This window comes from Siniperca chuatsi, linkage group LG16 (genome assembly GCF_020085105.1).
Source record: "Siniperca chuatsi isolate FFG_IHB_CAS linkage group LG16, ASM2008510v1, whole genome shotgun sequence".
NCBI lineage: Eukaryota > Metazoa > Chordata > Actinopteri > Centrarchiformes > Sinipercidae > Siniperca > Siniperca chuatsi.
Window position 1 is genome coordinate 15881606 of NC_058057.1, and position 19529 is coordinate 15901134.

Consider the following 19529-nt stretch of genomic DNA (forward strand, 5'->3'; position numbering starts at 1 on the left):
CACTGAAACATTTTACAACAAGACTGCAAATTATTCCAATCAAATTAACCTAAAAGCTTGAAGATATACTTTTGTTTTACAGTCTAGGAGAAGAGTTAGCTGACGGAACAGTCAAGAAGTTGTTTCTCAGGCTAGAATAGTAACAGATAATGGGATACATGTCATTGTTCAAGTTCACGCATGTTTTCTGTCTGTAATTGCATGACACAGTTTGACCAGGGGAGATCTAGGTGAAAGCAACACCATTAGTTCTCCGATCAAATGATTGATTCTTTAAGAGAGTCATTATAGTCAAAGCGATGAGAATCAATATCAGGAATGTTGTTTTACTTTTTATCCACTCAGAATAGAAAGAAGACTTTTTTGCAGTCTTGACCTTGGACTGCACCACACTATACTGTACACACCACTGAGTAGTGTGGTCCCTCAACATGTTAAATCTTCTGTTGTGTTATTTGTTGGTCTAGTTTGATGTTTTAGGAAGAATCATGAATTTCATTCAACAATGACACATCCAATTATGACACATTTGGGTCTCTATTAAAGCTGAGTCATGTAATGAACTCTACTTGCAAAATAGATTTTATATATAAAAAAGTGTTTTTTATACTAACACACTGCAGATGAATTACAGATACAAATACAATAAACATGCTTTCAAAACTGATGGAGTGTTTAATGTATTCATGAAAAAAACAACACATAAAAGACCAGATAAACAGATTATTATAAGGACCAAACCCAATTCTCATACCCTAATTTTTCATATGTGTATTAAAAAAAGACATTTGTGAACACATTTGGCATGTTTCAGCTTTTATTAGCAGATGGGTGCATGGCCAGCATGAGTATCAAAACAAAAAAAAATACATTCTTTAGGTTTTCTGTTTGCTGTAATGATACAACTCAAAAAATGTATCAAATTTTTTCATCCATTTAACTGCACACATGACATGTGTACTATGCATTATCACATATTTATTCATACGTGACTGAAAAGACAAAAGCAGACTTGATTTGCAGCATTTGATGAAGCATCTCTTCGACATATTGCAGAAAATACAGCAATATTATATTGGTTTATTTGTGGCATAAGGAAAACTTTATATTTAATATTTTTTTTTAGGTGAAAAACATATGAATCTCATAATATACAGTCAGGTGTTTATACAGCAATGAAAATAAAAACTGTGACTGTATACTAGCTGAGGAAAACACAAAAGATGCTCACTCTCTTCACCTTAACATAATCTCACATGTGTTACAAAATCTACGGAGTTGCAGGTGATACCATCCTGTGTCACCTGCAGTAGTGTATATAGTATCCAAAATGTGGGCTGGGGTTATAATGGGATAATCAACAGGCAAGTTACACACGCTGATGAATATTAAATTTTGTCACTTGGTAGTTTAGTATTACCACAAACTATCCGAATTCAGTGCTGTTAAGACAAGACAGCAGCCTTCTTTCTCTTCGTCTGTTCACATAAGCCTGTCTAATGACACAGGGTCCTGCTTGCAGTGACTTTTGCAAAAAGCTTCAGAAAGCGAGGGAACCGAAAACTGCCTTAGGAGGAAGAGACTGAAGTACAGAAAACATATTTGTGGATATGTTGACAGAGATTTCAATGTGAAATTAAGTAAAAGGCCATAATTAAGGTTCAAACATGCTTAAAACACCAACTTTGCATTCCAAGAGGCCGTGGTCGGGTTCTGACTGTGCAGGATAAACCCAGTATGATGACCAGAGATCAAGAAAATGACAATGATGCTCTCTAGAGGCAGAACTGGGGTATTTCATCAACACAGCTCCTTGCCCTAAATTTTATCTTATGACAACATTGACCTAGGGTTGTTGTTCTTTTAAGAGCATTAGCTCCCTTTAAAGATACCAGGTGGTATCATGAGTCCTCTTCATTGTAAAAAAAGATATAGTAGAAGAGAGCGCTGATAACCAGCATAGCGACTGAGAGCACCATGTTCTTCCGGTTCTCTCCTCTTAACGTCTCCAGCTCCTTGTCTAGAAATGAAAAAACAAAGATGATGTGAAGGGACTAATGGGTGGCAGCATTACATTTGAAACCTCATGAAGGAACATAACCTGATGGAAACTTTCACGACCTTCCTGTGACTTTTCAGGAGTAACTCAGATCACTTCAATGACATTATGTATATTTAAATATATTTATTTAAATATATATACACACACACACACACACACACAATATTCATTCTTGTATATGCCTATAGTGATTTGTGCAGAATGAACATATAGACTTACCCAACTTTCGCACCCTCTCATTCGTGATTGCCATTTCATCTTCCAGTTCCTGTCTGTGGAGCAGAGAGGACGAGACAAGGACAAGCAGTAACATTAGGTGGGGTTTATCTTTGGAAGTTGAGGTGTAGATAGAAACTGGCACAATCTCCATCATCGTCTTCATCATCCTCACCTTTCCTTGTCAGAGAGCTCCTCTTTCCTGCTCCTGAACTCTGCTCTCTCCAGGTTGTCTTGGCAACGCGCCCGTCGCTCCTCCAAACGGTCAATCTACGACATTTACAAGTGAGGCATAACAGCACTTCAGCTAGATTTGACGACATGAGCAGAGAGAGGTAGCCGACAAGACAGTGAATGAATGAATGAATGAATGAATGAATGAATGAATGAATGAATGAAATGTGTGTAAGCTGAACGCGAGGTCATTAAGATGCAGTATCAAGCGCAGGCTAAAGTGTTTTAGCTAGCTAGCTAAAGGCAACGTTGCGACGTCTCACCTCAGTGGCGACACTGATTTTCTCTCGTCTTCTGTCTTTCAATTTTGCCATTTTGTGACAGAAGACACTGCAGGGCTGAGATGGATAAACGGTGACTGTGCGGAAGTGATTTTCTTCTTCGTAATGTTTCATTTCTTCCTTTTGACACATCACTCCTCAGAGGCTTTGCTGCCCTCTGTCTGTTTAACGTGACCAATAACGTTACTTCTCCAGTCACAAATGGTTAGAAATATAATCAACACCTGTATGCTGAAGTCGCCTCCTTCTGCCTCAAATTAAAACAACAGCAGCAGCCAAACTGAACTGGCACTTTGAATCAGGATCAAACTTTTAGACTGTATTTCGCTCTCAGAAGTTACAAAAATGATCATATAGCCTAACGTTATACATGAAAACATTGCTATAGGAATAGCCTGCTCGAGCGTCCGTTTCCTTCTTCCATGCTGGAAGCTGTCCTCCTCCTCCTCCTCCTCCTCCTCCCCTCTGCGAGGCAGACAGGTGAGCAGAGTTGAGAGAGCTGTTGTTGACCGTTGTTAATCGGATTATATGACCTGAGAGGACACGACTTGACCAGCTGAGAGGGAAAGGGACGAAGCCATTCTGTTCTCCACTAGCTTCTTCTCTTTGAGGAAAAATGCCTCTCTTTATAAACCGGGATCAAATATTTGCGCATCAGGTGCACCTGCTGGAGCACAAACTGAGGGTAAGTCACTGTTAGTGAATGCCAAATGTGAGATTATTTTATTAGAGATTGTGCAGCGTCTTGTAGTTTATCCAAACAACTCTACACACACGTATATACTACCCAGACTATCTGTAATGTCCTTTAGCAACACATTTCACTGCTTTCAGAGTAAAGAGGAGCGAATACTGGAACTGGAGACAGAGAATGCTATTCTTCATTTAAGACTTGCCGAGGTAAGAAGATTTCTGCCATTCATTACTTACAGGCTTAAACCTCCTGGCCTCTCTGATTATTCTGTTCTATTCTAGATGAGCATGATTCTGTTGTATTTATTTCTTGACCTGCTGAGTGGCTCAAGAAGGCTTTTGTGTGAATGACTGTTTTATCTGAATGACTTTTTGAGCCATGTGTGTGTCTGTGTATGCTGTAGAGCCACTTGGCTTCCATTCAACAGGTTTTCACACCTAGGTGACTACTCTGGGAGTTGGATCATGTGATTTTATTAAACTTGTGTATCCAAGAGGCCCACTCTACATTTGATCGCTGTATTGAACCAAATATTCTGGTAGACAGTGGAGATCAACTATGCCTGAATTTCACTGCCATTCAGTTCATGTGTCACCTTTTTATTAAAAAGGCTCCTACCTTTAGTTTAGCCACAGGCTTGCATTGGACAGATGGTTGATACTGTCTGATACAGATGCCAACAGACAGCAGTTGTTTACTAATTTCACCTACATGCTTTACTCACCATATTTCCTCCAAGATACAAGCTTTTAGTAGACTGACAGTTCCTTGTTCGCTACAGTATGTCTCTGTTATACACAGACTAGTGGTAAGCAGCCAACTAGTATTAAACAAAGTAATATGTCTAATTGGGTTTTATAGGCATTTTTAACTGTAGACATTTTGACATGTAAGCAGAAAAAGAACAGGTGTAGTTGATAACATTGATAAAGAGTGCCAGTTCCAGGGTCCTAATATTGTGCAAACTTGCTCATAGCCGTGGCTTGTTGGGACAGATAAAATGAAGATCATTAATGTTATTGATCACACTTATATCTGCTATGGCAGAAACGTCTATTGTGTCTGTAAAACTGTAATGTCACGTAATTAATGTACAAAATGTTCCCTACTGTCTCTCAACATTTTGCATGCTGTGTGGCACATTGGAGCAAACCATCTATTAGGGAGATGTGTTGTTTTTTTGTTTTTTTAAATGATTTTAACTACTGAATAGTTGACAAACAAACCAGCCTCACAAAAACTTGTGTATTGTGTTAAAATTCAGTTTCGCAATTAAGCATCACATGATACAAGTGGGGGATAGTCTTATTTCAGCTGCTAGTCATACTGTAGCTTGGCCTAAAGTAGGAACGAAGTGGCACGATGGTGCAGAATAAGTTAACAAGTATGTTGATGTTCTATCCTTTTCAGTGTCTGGGGAAACTCCGTCGGGACCATGAAGAGGAGACCAAGGCCCTGAACCTTCGTCAGCACCAGAGGAATGCACAGAAGATAACCCACTCAGCCCTCGTCAAACTCCTTTCTGAGGTCCAGGTACAAATGCACTCAGATAAAAGTGTGTGTGTGTGTGTGTGTGTGTGTGTGTGTGTGCACGTGGTAGTTGTGAGTTGTCTTTACGTCTGTTTAAGTCTAAACAGCATCCAAAGCATTTATTTGTCCTCTCTGTGTGTTTGTGGCAGGCTGTGAAGCAGGACTTGAGTGAAGTTTTTGCAGTGTATTTGAGTTTTGCCACTGAGCTGGAGGAGCAGAGCAAGCAGCTACTGGAAAAAGTGGAGCAAGCCAGCTGTTCTCTAAATGGTCACCATGGAGACGAGGTTCAGAGTAAGTATCTGAGCCTGTGGCACCATGGGTTAACATACATGTAGCATCTTTGACATCGTCCTCAGGCCCACTGGACCAGACTGCACGGTAGAGTTCACCTGGAAGGATTTTTGGGACTCATACCAGTAACAGTATTTGGGAGTCTAACAATTCAAATAATGATGTATTATTTATTTATGACTATTCACATGCTCCAAATGTACAAATTTCAAGAATCCTCAAAATCTTCAGCAGATATCACAGATTGATTTTAAAAGTAACCCTGTAACACCCACAAAAATAGGCTGGTCTGCCTAAATGGAAACAAATGGAGTACTTTTTAATCCTCGCAATAAATGTGGTAAGAAAGGCTCTGAAGGTAAGGAGACAACATTTCAGTTGTATTCTCTGCCGTGCATTGTACCTGAATTATTTTCATGGACAGCGCATTCATTTTTAGAAAATGACCATTTCAAACTGTCAGAAGTTATTTGAATGACGTGTGTGTGTGTGTGTGTGTGTGTGTATATATATATATTTATAAAATATACATTTTTGTTTTTGATCCCTCACTTCTGGTCTCACATTTTCTACCTCTCACTTCTGTATGACCTTTTCCCTTCTGCTCACCCATTCACCCTCTCCGTGTCTCTTTCCATTCTAAAGTGGTTTACAGGTTAAGTGCTGCTGGTATCTTGATTAGGGTGTGCTTGCTGGTAATCCTCCCCTCTTCGCTCTCAGCCCGCCCTTCGAGGTTGTCCAAGGTTGACTGTGCAGACCCGCAAGTCAGCTGGTCGCCGTGGCTCTGATGATTGGTGAAAACTGATCTTGTCAAATACTTTGGCTCACATAGGCCTGAGCACATGCTGTGCATAATGCTACAAGTAGCACCAAACAAAATTACTTTTCTTTACCTTTTTATTGTTGATGTTACTTGTTGAAGTTGCGGAGGACAAAATATTCTCATTCTGTTAGTATCAACACCTCCGGGTTATAATTTAAACTACTGAGTTTTTTCTTACATTAACGGTGCATTTTATTTACAACTTCGCTCATTGTAGACCTGTTAATTGATTTTTAATTTTTTTCACTTCACACATGAGCTTTGAATATTTCATGATTTATAGAGCTGTGCTGGTTGTGCTGTGGGTTGGTTAACCGTCTGTTGGGCTATTAAAGTGAAAATCTATCCTAAATTATATATAATATGCATCAATTTTTGTTTTTGTTTTTTTACATCAACAAGTATCTTAATGGTAGAATAATCGTGTCAAACCCAGATATAAAGAGACAAATTTGGAGCTTGTTTTTATGTTTTTAATTACATGATTGGGGAAACTATAATTTTTTGTTAATGCCATGTGGAATTTTTGAGAATAATTTCGGTTTCAAAAAATCTTTAAACATAGATTCTACACTGTCCTATTTATGTTCAATCCAGTCTATTCTTGAACGTCTCAGCCTGTCTTGTGTGAATGGAGGTGTTTGGTGCCAGGTGTGTGTACATGTGTGCTCCAGGATTAAAGACTTGGCTTGAATTCAAAGATTTACACCAGAGAACAGATGCTTCTGGCTTTGGAGTCGATTGTTACACAGACAGCCATTCATTCACTTTCCACTTCTACAAATCGGACCCGGTGGCACACAGTGGAGGCTTTTCAGTGTTGGTTTGTCGTCTTATAATGTACACAATGGCTTTGTGACGTCAAAAAGGCACCTTAAACCTCAGTCCACCACAGGAAATTCTTTACATTTAATTTTGATTGGACTATTTTCCCACATAACTGTTTTTCTGCTCTCCCTGCCCAGACTTGCAAGCTCGTGTTGCAGCTCTGGAGCGCTCTCTGGAGGAGGAGAGGGAGCGGTGCAGGGCAGAGAGGCAGAGGAGGAAAGAACTCCATAACACAGTGGTGGTGAGGACAGATGTTAAGTGTCAGGAGAGAATTGGTAATACAGTAGGTTCATAAAGACTTACATCTGATTAAGAGCTTCATTGTCATTCTTTGTTGTGCTGCAGGAGTTGAGAGGGAACATCAGGGTTCACTGCAGGTTGCGACCAGTTCTACCCTTTGACCACATCCAGTCCTCCACCTCTGGATCACGGTGGGTCAACACACGATTCATCACCAACAACATGAAATACTGTGTGATAATTGAGGTGAGCTAAAGCTAAAAAATAATCCAGATCTATGCTTTTCTCTGTCAGACCTGCGTCATCAGAAGAAGTGGTCTCTGCAATCAGTGACGTGAGTTTCGCAGACTCTTAGAACTTATATTATTCTATCGCTGCGTCAATGTTCTCAACTGTTTTGTGTTATTCCTCGTTGTTGTTGTTTTAAGGACACGGTGATGGTGAATTGCATAAAAACAGGCGTGCCAGTGCACAACAAGATATTTGAGTTTGAGAGGTAAAATCAAACACTAACACGATGTCATGTGCATTGCTCTATTCCATTTTCGGTTTATTAATGATTACTCACTGTGGTGACTTTGCGTCTCTCAGAGTGCATGGACCAGAGGATTCCCAGGATGCCGTGTTTGAGGAAGTCAAGCCGCTCCTCACATCTCTGCTGGACGGGTGAGTGTGAAATGTTACAAAAAACAACTATATCAAATCACAGTCATTCAACTATATTTTATTAAACACTACCCTGTGTGAGTGAAGAACAAACTGAATGAAACGCATGACAGACTGCTTCAGCGTGAATTGAATATCATCTCCCCTCCCTGCCCTGCAGCTACAATGTGTGTATCATGGCGTACGGGCAGACAGGCAGTGGGAAGACTCACACCATGATGGGATCCCAGCCGCTGGAGGAGCACTCAGGGACGCAGCGGGAGACGCAGCAGGGTATTATCCCCAAGGCTGCTGCTGAGCTCTTTCGGTGAGACAGAAAAGCTTTTTTTTTTTTTTTTTTTTTTTTTTTAGATATTTACATTGTGTAATGACTCAACTCTGCACGAAAACCACAGTAGAGCTTATCTAACTTTCTGTATTCTGATTAAATCCTTCAACCCATCATAAATAAAACATATTCAGCCCATTAATTCATAATGTGCACTGAGAGTTGAAATACAATATAATTGGTTTGAACCTTTTCTTTACGATGGTTGTGTATCTGTTCCCGTGTGTGTATGTGTGTGTGTGTGACCGTGACCCAGGCTGATCTCTGAGAAGCCTGCAGAGAGCCACACGGTGGAGGTGTCAGTGATGGAGGTGTACAACAACGAGGTGTTTGACCTTCTGGCCAGAGATGAGGGGGGCAACGCCGCCAGCCAGCGCCGGGACGTCATCACCACCTCCTCTGGTACCAGTCAGGTCACCTCCCTCACATACGAGTGAGTACAGCCAGAGCTGAGGTGCAGAAGGTGTTTATTTGTACTTTGTTTATGAAGGATCTAAAATATGAGATTTTGCAGCTGAACTGCTACATCCATGTTTTTTGGAGTAGCAGTTATTTTAAAGCAGTACTAATCAATACTTTTTTATATGACAAAGTATCAAATTAATGTAATGTGTAATGGAAAGGGGTCGCTTGTAAGTCCACAGAGAATTGCCACCCAACCACTCTCCCTCAAATCTATGCAGCTTTATAGCCCTTTTTAGTTAATTGTTTTTTGTTTTATGGCCAGCAAATTTCACTCTCTAAAACCCCACTTTGCAGCCTCAGCAGGCAGAGCAAAAAAGCTCAGATAAACCCCACTGTGTGCTGCCTGCCCAGCACCAAACTGCAGAAGTTTATTGAGCATTTATCAAGATAAAGAGCAAGGTATTTTTCTCTGGTGACAAAAACAGAGCTGAAGGAGAGGGAATTTTGGGCGTCTTGACTTTCTTAAGGTGGCCAGTCTGTCGTTTTGGACTGGGCAGGTACTGTACAATGAGTTTTTAGAGCTTTTTCACTGAAAACGACGCTGTGAGAGTGAACCAAACAGTGAAGTAAAACTAAAACAGTAAGTTGACACTCTGTAGAGCTGCGAGGAACTGCAAAGTTGGGTGATAATTTGCTGTGGGTTTGTCCCTATGAGTAACACCTACATGTATCATTTGATCCATTGTTAATATAAAAAAATATGGATAATATCAGCTTTAAGGAATGAAATGCCAGGTAATGGTGTATGTGTTTCATATGTTTTACAGGCCTGTGTGTAACGCCTCTGAGGTGATGCAGATCATCGGCAGCGTTTTGAAGCTCAGGGCTCACTGTCCCACCCTCGTCCACACTGACTCTTCACGCTCTCACCTCATTGTCACCCTCACCATTTCCTCCAAGAGCCCCAACGCACTGGCCCTGGGTGAGACACTTTCACACACACACACACTCACAGACCCACACACGTCAGCATAAATGACGCCTGCTGGCCACACATTCCTGACTTTATTACTCCATCATTCAGCCCGCAGGCTACAGAGTGCCAAGAAAGACATGCAGCACTCCACCCAGAAGGAGTGGTGGAGTCCACGCTGTCGCCGTGCCAACCCTGCCACCACCAACTCATCTGATGAGCTCTTTGCAAGTCCTGCCTCTTCTCCCTGCCCCTCCCCTTCTCATTCCCCATGTCCCTCCCCCAGGCCCAGCATCTCACAGGCTCCGTTCAGGACCAAGCTGCAGCTGGTGGACCTGGCGGGGAGCGAGTGTGTCGGTAAGAGGGGCTCGATGCTTAAGGATGTTCTTTGAATTTGTAGATGTCATGAGAGCATTGGTCCCTAAATGTTTTAAGATACGCCAGGCAATATTTTAACTGGAAAATATACCCATCACAACATGCAAAATTGCAAAATGGGGCTTTAGGCATATGCTGAAATTAAATTCAGTTGTCAAGTGGGTACACGTCTTTGCTCTGATAAGTTAATTGTCTTAAACAGCAGTGAGTTCTCCATTCAAACATGCTGGACTCACCAAAAATTACATCTTTCTCCTGTCTCCTTCCTTTTGCATTGTTTCATATAAAGCATCATCAATCTGACAGGCAGTATTGGTAAGCAAGGGATTGATGACATGACATAATTGTGTTTGGTATTTAAATTTGAACAGTTTTCAGTCACCACTTGGTGTTACTTTGAGAATATGCTGCTTAGTGCAGATTTAAACTCAGCTCAGATAGAGCTTGTGTCTGTTTTCTGTAGGTGTCTGAACCACGATATATCAAATGATTAATCCACATTTAAAGGTTTCACAGTGCAAACTGTGCTGAGGAAAGCTGAGGTTTTTGTAATGACCTATTTTTTAACCTTTATTTATGCAGGAAAGAGTTCACTGAACCCAGGACAACCAATCCATGTTCATTGAGCAGATCAGTTAGCTTTAGGGCACATAAATATACGTGTGTTTATATGTGTGTACCAGGTATGTCTGGAGTTTCGGGTGCAGCTCTGTGGGAGGTGTCCTGTATAAACCGCAGTCTCTCTGCTCTGTCGGATGTCCTGGGAGCTCTGGCCGAGCAGAGACCACACGTCCCCTACAGGAACAGCAAACTCACCCATCTGCTACAGGATGCCATAGGTGAGGCGCACACACACACACACACACACACGCACACACACAAATTCTCTCTTTTTTGTGACTTACAACTCATGCTTGCCGTGTCTGCATCCCCTGGGAAAGACGCATTCAACCCCTCGATGTTTTAATCCAGCTGAGACATCCCGCATACCAGTATTCTAACATAAACATACCCAAACACTGAAGCACTCAGACTACTCAGCAGTAAAGATGTGCTGGAAAATATATTTGTCCATACCCAAAAAGGAAAAGAGAAAAAAAAAAAATTACAAAGCATGTAATTAAATTAAATCTTTCCATTGTTGCTCAACATCTGTCTTAGATCTCCTCTTGTCCTTCTCCATCTTCTCCACCAGGTGGCGACGCCAAGCTGCTGGTGATGCTGTGTGTCTCTCCCACGCAGCGCTTCATCACCGAGTCTCTGCAGTCTCTGGGCTTAGGCACGCGGGCCCGTCAGGTCCAGAAGGAGCTACCCCGAAGGAAGAATAACACCCTCAAAGTTAAGTGACGAGACACAAAGAGATTTCATTCAACAGAACTGAGGAGGTTAGAAGATCCATACCTGCAAACGTGTTATTTTAGATTGAGTATGTGGGCCGATTTAAAAGACTGACAATTTAAAGTACACAGCCTTAAACAGTATGACAATATCTTACTGCAGTTAATAGACATCTAATTTGATCAATGGGTTACTAGGTGCTGCATGCTCATTTGTTTTAGCAACTCCTAAACCTTAAAAGAATAACTACAGTAATAGTGTGATATCCCATTTCTTACTCTTAGTAGTTACTTTAACTAAGAAGTAGATTGGTTTTGCCAGCATAGTTTTATATATTTTTGTTTTTAGATCTTGGTAGCATTAAATGTCTTATAGGGCTCTTTGAAGAATATTTGTATTATGAATGAATGTAAAACACAATATTAGTGTGTAAATAACCCTGGCAATAAGTAGTTACGATTGACTATGAAATTACACAAATGTTGGGTAATGAATTACAATAAAATTACTGTATTTAGCAGCTTATTTCCACTTTCATTAACTGTAGATCATGCTAATAGTCAATAGTCCTGTATATGCAAAGGCTTTCTGACTGAAGTAGTCTTGCATGTATTCTGCTGTAAATACATTTCAGTACTTGCTGCTCATGCCATGCCTTCTCTTTTTTTTAGTGCTTTGGGTGCAGCTATGTTTATACAGTATTTATACACATTTTGATGTATTCTGCATCTGTAATCATCACCTTTGGTTTGGTTACGCATTACAAATCTTTGAAACGCCTTGATAGAATAGTCTCAGTAGAAAATGGTGTATTACTTATAATAGTGTATATAATAAACTGATATGCAGATATGTATGTCTTGTATGTACTGGAAACTTACTGTCATTAGGTAATTAAAAACAGTGTTTGAATACATAGCACAGTCCCCTCTGCTTCTAAAAAACCCCCCAAACAATTCATATACAGTTTATTGCTCACAAAAGGCTTTCTATACAAACTACTTCCACTAGTAAGAGGAACACATACAAAAACTAGATGGCCCTTGGCCAGGAACTATTTTCCTTCTATCAATAGAAGACATACATGAAACTGTTCACTGTGGATTATCTTGAGTAACCGGGTATTTTTTGGCCGTTTTGAGCACCACAAGCCGAGTGCGATGTAGTTGCATTATATTAAAAAAAATGCGGACATCTCTACAGCTGATATCTCCAAAACTCAGCAACTCACACCAAAACAATCTAAATGGATAAACAGCACTACAGGTAAGAGGAAAAATATGTATTTTTGATTTGGCGGTAAACTGTCCCTTTGACCATTTGTGAAAATTGTATTGTGGCATTGACTGGCTGATTTTGATGATTTCCCTAATAATTTACATGTTCTCATCTCCTAATTATGACAACATGATTCTGCTGATGCCCATAATAATGAAATGAGTAATTCATATCTAAAATGGACCTCGTGTTTGGGGTTCACCTTAAAGTCGTTCTCATGATCCAGCTAACTGTGTACAAGCCTGTACTTTAGCAGGCTGGAGCTTAATGACTTGTTGCTCAGTTATCCACATATGAAGAACAGGGCTCAGCTGAGGAGATGAGACAAACTCAGCTCAATAACAACAACAAACCCATAACATTTAGGGACGAAACATAACATTAGATTTTTATTAATTCAAGCAAACTGTTACAGTAAACAGTTACATAAGTTACATTGTATACAGTATTGATCTAATTTTTTTAAACCAGGGTTTCTGTCTCCTCATCCCTTTGACCCCCAAACATAGAAACAGCAAATCCATACAAGCGCAGGCAAGTAAGTAGTAACAGCACAGTACATTCATCAACCCAACGATACGTTTTGTACGAACAATAAGGCAAGTAGAAGAAAGAACAAATGGAAAAGGATGGCAGACATTTTCTTTGAAATGAGCCAAAACAAGGCATAATGTATCCTTCTCTTTCAGGCCTGAAAGGCAGTATCACGCAAAATGTACTCTTTTGAACAACAGTTGCTGCTGTAGAACCAAACGAGGTAAGGCTTCTCGTTAGTGGGCAGGTACACAGTAAAGGGGGATCTGAGGGAAAAGCTGCCTTCAGTGGTGTTGAGTGGTTTGTACCTGGTGTTGGTCAGACTCATTATCATGGGTACTTTCTCAAAATTCTGAAGTTTTCATCAGCACACTGAATATTCATCAGGGACAATAAGAGAGGCAGGAAATCTGATGTACATCTACAGCATCTAATCACTTCCAGTGTCCATTTCTATGGCAAAGAACTTGAGAAAAGGATGGGAGCTCAATATACTAAAAACCAATGGCTCAGTGTTTCTTTGACATTGCCTGATGTCAACATGAGCACACATGGCTCCTTAGAACCTGGACAGACAGAAAAGCTCAATCTCTTGGCATACATTTCCCTGGTTAGATGTAAGTGGATGGATATGCACACACGTGGCCAAAGCAGCCATATGCTTCTTCTCCTTCATTTTCAACCATACAGCAATCATCACATGACATACCAACACAATCTTTTGCTTGTTCTAAGTGGTAAAGTCAGTCCTGATAACGAGAGAAAACAAGACAACCCAGTTGGTGTTCACACTGAGTTCATGTAGTGGTCAGTATCAGCAATTACTGGCCCGTTAAAACCACAAATGTTTCATCAGAAAAAGGTAAATAAAATACGATAAAATAAAACAGCATTCATTCAATGCCATGTTCAGCCACCAGGTGGCAAAAACGGTGCTGAGAACTAAGGATAAATGTAACATGCCTTCATTTTTTCCTTTTTTTTTCTTTTTACACTGATGTACAGATAGAAACAAAAACAAGTGGTTCTTCAAAAAAGTTATTTTCATGTATAATAGTAAACATGGGGGACTTCATCACAAGAAATCCAGCAGAAACAAGGTCGTGTGCAGAAAAGAATGTATACAAAAACTTCTCTTGGAACACTAGAGACAGACGAGGGCAATGTGGAGATTCTCCTCCGAACACAAACCACGAGACAGATATGACGAGATAAAAACGCTCGACAGAGGAAAAGTGGGCAACAGCGATGTTTCGCTTCTTTCCAGAGTACAAAGGACTCTTTGATGGCGAGGTGTGGGTTGGGGGGCACCTGAACATGTTTGTCCTCTGCCGCCAACGCTGCCTTTTTTCCTTCCCATCTCTCTGGTCACCATCACTCCATCCAGTCTCCTTCGTCAAACTCGGACTCGTCCTCAGAGTCGGAGTACTCCACAGCGATGCGCCGTGACAGGATGGTGGCCACGTCATTGCCAACACGCTCGTGCTTAGCCTCTTGCTCTCGCTGCTCCTCCACTTTCCGCAGCTGTATGCCTGGAGTGGGAAGAAGCAGTAACAGACAGGGAAAGACTTTAGTTTATGATGATGTAATGAAATGTCTTCAAATTACTTGTTTTGTCTGACCAGCAGTCCAAACCCAAAGATAATACTATCAAAGACAATTAAGAAAATCAGCAAATTTTGAGAAGCTGGAAGAAGTGAATTTTTGGCATTTTTGCTTAAAATGACTTTTTTGAGGATTAATCAATTATCAAACATTTGCAAAATTAGTTATCTGTCCATCAACCAATTGATAAAATTTTCAGCTGTAATTTAACAGATCTGCTGTATTTCTTAAATAAAATGTTGCTGTCTGAAAAGCATCCAAGGAATTAAACAAAATACACACTTCACCCTGAACTGAGAGCATGTGCTTTATCCGGAGAAAGCTTGACTCTTCACTGCGGGCTGGGGAAGTGTTCAAACATTTCTGGTAAAAACACAACTCACCTTTTCTGATGGCTTCCAACAGAACACTGCGTGCATCGCTGATGGGTGGCAGATTGGCTGGATGGTGCCTCTTGACCCCCACATCGTGGATGGTGTGGGGTGGCGGGGAGGCCATGGCTCCTGCTGAGGGGAAGGCCGGCACAGGTGGTGGGCCTGACAGACAGGGCGAAGAGCTCCGTACTCCGGGGAGGGGCAGAGGAGGAGGCGGTGGGGGAGGAGGCAGGATGGTGCCGTCCGACTGGGTCCCAGAGCCCATGGGTGGGCCCCTGTCCAGGACCTGCTGGAGACGAGCTGGGGAGGAGGAGTGGAGGGGAGGCGCCACGGGTGGAGGGGCTGGGTGGAGCACACCCGGGGCGATCTGGAGAGGAGCAGGGGGAGGAGGGATGGCTGGGTGCTGCTGCTGGACTGGTAGAGGAGGAATGGGAGGAGGAGGGGTGCCCCGCAGACCTGTGGAGGGTAACGGGGGAGGTGGAGGGGGAAGAGGGGGTGGTGGTGGAGGAGGAGTGTTGGAGTTGAGACCTGCTGTCCGGGCTGGAGACTGGGGTCTGCTGTCGGAAAAACCCGAACTGGAACTGGAGGGAAGAAGAGGGAGAGAGAAAGAAAAGGAGCTCATCACGGGGATTAGAGTGCTGAAAAGTGTGTCAAAAAGAAATCAAAATGTGATCTTACATGTTTCCTTATTATACTTATGATGCTGGAACCAACTAGCTCTACACTGTGATACAAGAACAGTGCCATTCCTTTATTTCCATGTCATCTACATGGATCATCAGCAGTCTTTTAGCACAATAGAATATCATGTATGTAGCCATCAAGTGAATATTTAAGACCATTTTAACAAGATTATTGTTTTAAAACAAGTCAGCTGGAAACATTAAAGAGTCAGGAGCAGATGCCGTTTTCAACCAACTAATGGAGCTACAGCTGATCAAATCTGCCAGCGACAGTTGTCATTTCACACGGCAAAATCGACAATCGCCGGCTAGAAATGAAGAGCCTTCTACCTGACACAATCTGAAATTAAGCACCCATTGTTTCAAAAATCTGCCACTGCTGTCGTTGTAAACTGCATATGTGGAGTGAAAATGGAAAGCTTGACGAGCATAGCGACAGTAACTAAGAGTGGCGGGGCTCAGTGAACTGTCAATTCACAAGTGTTGCTGAAGAAGTGCATGTGAAGGTCAGTTTGTTTTGCTCAGTTTTGTTCAACAGAAGTGCTACATCGTTCATGAGACAAATTATTTCTTTTCAGTGGAACAACCTTACAACCTTACATTTCATGTTTAGACGGACACTGGTTTAAGTAATCATACATACAGTAGCTTTTTGAAATTGCAGTGTTATGAGAGGTTTGGATGAAGTGATAACTCCTTAACTCTGCCACCAGCCCGCCATGCCAGTGAATGTCTACCTGAATGTCAGTATGCCAAATTAGAGAGTAAAAGGACGCTGCGTGTCAGAGAGGAGTATTGAAAGCACAGAGCATCTAGATCTTACTGTATCTCGCACATTAAAGACAGAATGTTATCAGTATTGGCCATTAACTGATGCTGAAGCTATGTGGGTAGATCTAGCTACTAACCACAATAGTGCAACACAAAGGCCGACATCTTGACAATCAATTTTCTTCCTACAGAGAAAATTGTTGCCGACAAAACATACAGCAAAAGAGAGAAGGGGGAGGAAAATACTGTGAGTATTTCCTCCAAGCGCACTTGAAGCTGTATCCGTACCAAATATATACATAATGTGCTACATTAAATATGGGGAGGGGGTAAAGTGAGAAAATTAGATATGGAACACGATGATAGTAACTTATAAAGGAAGAAAAACACAAAAAACGCCACAACCAAAGGTCAGTAAAAGACTGAAAAATAGAAGTGAATAAAAACAGGCGACAGACAAAAATGGGGATGAAAGAGTTTGTGAGTTAAAGGAGAAGATAGCTGCAAGGACTTCTGCAAAAATCAATGAGATATTTCTCTGGTGCTGCAGCCACAGCCTTAATCATTCCCTCTGATCTCTCCATCCCTTCAAACAGTGACACATGCGGCAAAAGTGCACAGCAGAAAAACAACCTGTAATACGTGCAGTGGCCTTAACACTTGATTGGTCCTGCCCTTCTCCGAGCCTCGTCCTTTTTTTTTTTCCTTCAGCTTTGGTCCACAAAACCTCAATCTATCCATCCACCTCGACCTCCATCCATCCCTTCTTCTGTTTTTCTGCTGAGCTCTAACAGCGAAAAATCCTCATCCTCTCAAACACAATAAATACTCACAAAAAAGACAAGTAATGGAATACCACTCACAACGACCAATTGATCCATAAGAGACAAAAAAAGGAGATTAAAAAGACAGACAAACCAAAGAGATGGGGATGGGATGCGTGTTGCTTGTGAATCACACACATGGTGAAATAGTGTTTACAAATGATTCTCCACACTTGAATCTGCTTGGAGCATCAGATGAGCAGGCTTAACTTTTTCAGTCCGGTAAGTTGGAAATCCGAGCTACAGTAACTTTCTGGCAATGTGGGTGAGCACCTACTGCTATTATTAAAACTTTTTGCAATTGCAAGACGATAAAGTATTACTAAAGGTTTCCGAGGGGACATAAAACTGAGGCTATGTGTTGTCTCCTGTCCCACCTGATCACAGAGGGTGGCTTGATCTCTCCCAGTGGGTGCATGAGAGGTGGAGGCGGTGGAGGGTCGTGGGGCCGCGAATACATTCTGTCCCCGGTACGGTTCAGCAGCTCGTTCATCTGGCTGTAGGGCAGCGCCGCCAGCGAGAAGGGCCCGTCCAAATGTTCCATGTACGAGGGAGCCCTGAGCAGAGAGATATGTTTTCATTTTCTCACGTGTTTGGTTTCCCTTTCTGATTTTTGTTTTTATTTAGTGTCTATTGTCATATTCAATTGCATTCTTATCACCTAACATTCTTATCTGCACAAATTATTTTTTCTGTTAGAACTTAAACGTAGTTAGCTAGACACAACAATAGACATTCTGGATATGACTACTGCTCATGCTACAACAACCACCGTCGATGGCTTGTACTCACTTTATTTACTTCTTCAGGTAAAATTTATTCACATATACCATGAATTTTATCTGATGAAGGTCTGAGTGAGTGTGCTTCTGAGTGAGTTTTTGATCCAACACACATGTCTATAAGACTTTATGGTGTGCAATAACTTTTAAGTAATTGTTACCCCATGGCCCCTAACAATAAAAGCAATGTCTACTTGCCCTCGTCACACATTTTCCTGTACATCGTAGAAAAGGTTTCAATCGGAGTCATCTGGACTACGACTGAAACCTTTTCTACGATGGAACACTCCAGGACGAATGAGGGACTACACAGTCTTATTTCCCTGTACATGTGAATAGGTGGTGAGCACTTCCACCGAAGAATGACTTTTCTTTCATAACCTTCTTAGATTCATTTGAATCATGTTTAGAGGCTTGAAGAGGTAGAACATCCAGTATTTCAAAAGAAAAAAGCAAAGATGCAAGAAAAGTAAAAAAAAGAAAAAAGAATGATTTTGCGTAGCAGATCTGTGTTGTTTTCCTTTTCTTATCCTGTAAATCATCCTACAGGATGAAGATGATTTACCCCAAGGCTGAGAACTATTATAATAGACAACAATGCTGATAATGTCTCAACAAGATCATGGATGTAAATGTTCCTAGCCACTATACAGAGGTGGTCTAGAAGTTAATGTAGTGCACACAGGGTACAGCAGTCTGCTTACTTTAAAACCAACAAAGTGTGTAAAAACAGTACAGAAAACCATCTTTTCATCAAGCAGCTCAAAAGTAATTGTGCTAAAAGAGAGTCAGAGTTGAAGATGGGAGGTAATTAGGAAACATAAATTTCAAAAAGCTGGAAATCAACATTTTACAGCACTTTGAACTGTTACATACAAGTAGAGATGACATGATGTTTTTCTTAGTGAGTCTGTGGACCCAGCATGTGATCTAGATATTTTAAGACAAGAAAAATGAAATACCGAAAGTAGCATCATATCTGGCTGTATCACACAGGTCAAGGCTAAAAATCTATTCTTCTACAATCAGTTAAGTTACTCATAGACATTTACAGTTAATCTGCTTTTACCAAACTGGCTTACACCAGTTGGGTTTGATCTAGCGCTGTATCTTGCATCAGTTATATATATATTTATTTATGAGAAAAAAATGTAAATGTGCCTCAGTTACAAAATAAAATTCAGACAATGCTCTGTCAGTACTGCTTGGCCGTGATCATGGTGCAGGCGAGTCTGTCCATCAGACCCTGCGGCTATTTGGTCATAACATCAACGAGCATGCATTCACTGTGGTATCAATTTACTTGAAATCCTATTCATGGCGCTGACAAATCCAAGACAACCACCAATTTGCATAAAATATTTTCTTATTAATCACACTGACTGACAGGG

At 41.1% G+C, this 19529-nt stretch overlaps 3 protein-coding genes across 10 annotated transcripts in view; 1 reads left to right on the plus strand and 2 right to left on the minus strand.

The window, feature by feature from the left end:
* Window positions 1-799: 799 nt before the first annotated feature.
* Window positions 800-2925, minus strand: ccdc167 (coiled-coil domain containing 167). The gene is made up of 4 exons (XM_044169779.1): window positions 2776-2925; window positions 2454-2548; window positions 2282-2334; window positions 800-2020 (listed from the first exon to the last, which is right to left on the minus strand). Exons 1-4 carry the CDS (start codon window positions 2923-2925, stop codon window positions 1902-1904), a joined length of 417 nt encoding a protein of 138 aa, XP_044025714.1. The 3' UTR covers window positions 800-1901.
* Window positions 2926-3339: 414 nt separating this feature from the next.
* On the plus strand, window positions 3340-12205 carry kif25 (kinesin family member 25). Of its 2 annotated transcripts, none has more exons than XM_044169777.1 (15): window positions 3340-3478; window positions 3628-3693; window positions 4898-5020; window positions 5167-5308; window positions 7097-7200; window positions 7305-7390; window positions 7473-7533; window positions 7628-7695; window positions 7791-7865; window positions 8026-8172; window positions 8450-8626; window positions 9426-9580; window positions 9683-9928; window positions 10633-10788; window positions 11145-12205. In XM_044169777.1, the coding sequence occupies exons 1-15, from the start codon at window positions 3410-3412 to the stop codon at window positions 11294-11296; spliced, it is 1827 nt and encodes a 608-aa protein (XP_044025712.1). In that variant the 5' UTR covers window positions 3340-3409; the 3' UTR covers window positions 11297-12205. The 2 variants fall into 2 exon arrangements, with proteins under 2 accessions (XP_044025712.1, XP_044025713.1); XM_044169778.1 differs by having other exon boundaries at window positions 7494-7533.
* Window positions 12206-12941: 736 nt separating this feature from the next.
* Window positions 12942-19529, minus strand: part of wasf1 (WASP family member 1) — a 58429-nt gene continuing 51841 nt past the window's right edge. For 6 of the 7 annotated variants that reach the window (XM_044168402.1, XM_044168406.1, XM_044168405.1 and 3 more), the window contains 3 exons: window positions 17734-17913; window positions 15088-15659; window positions 12942-14631 (listed from right to left, as the gene is read on the minus strand). In XM_044168402.1, coding sequence (XP_044024337.1) covers window positions 14474-14631; window positions 15088-15659; window positions 17734-17913 — 910 coding nt within the window. In that variant the 3' untranslated portion in view covers window positions 12942-14473. The remainder of the gene's footprint in view (window positions 14632-15087; window positions 15660-17733; window positions 17914-19529) is intronic. The other variant, XM_044168407.1, reaches the window with a different exon arrangement.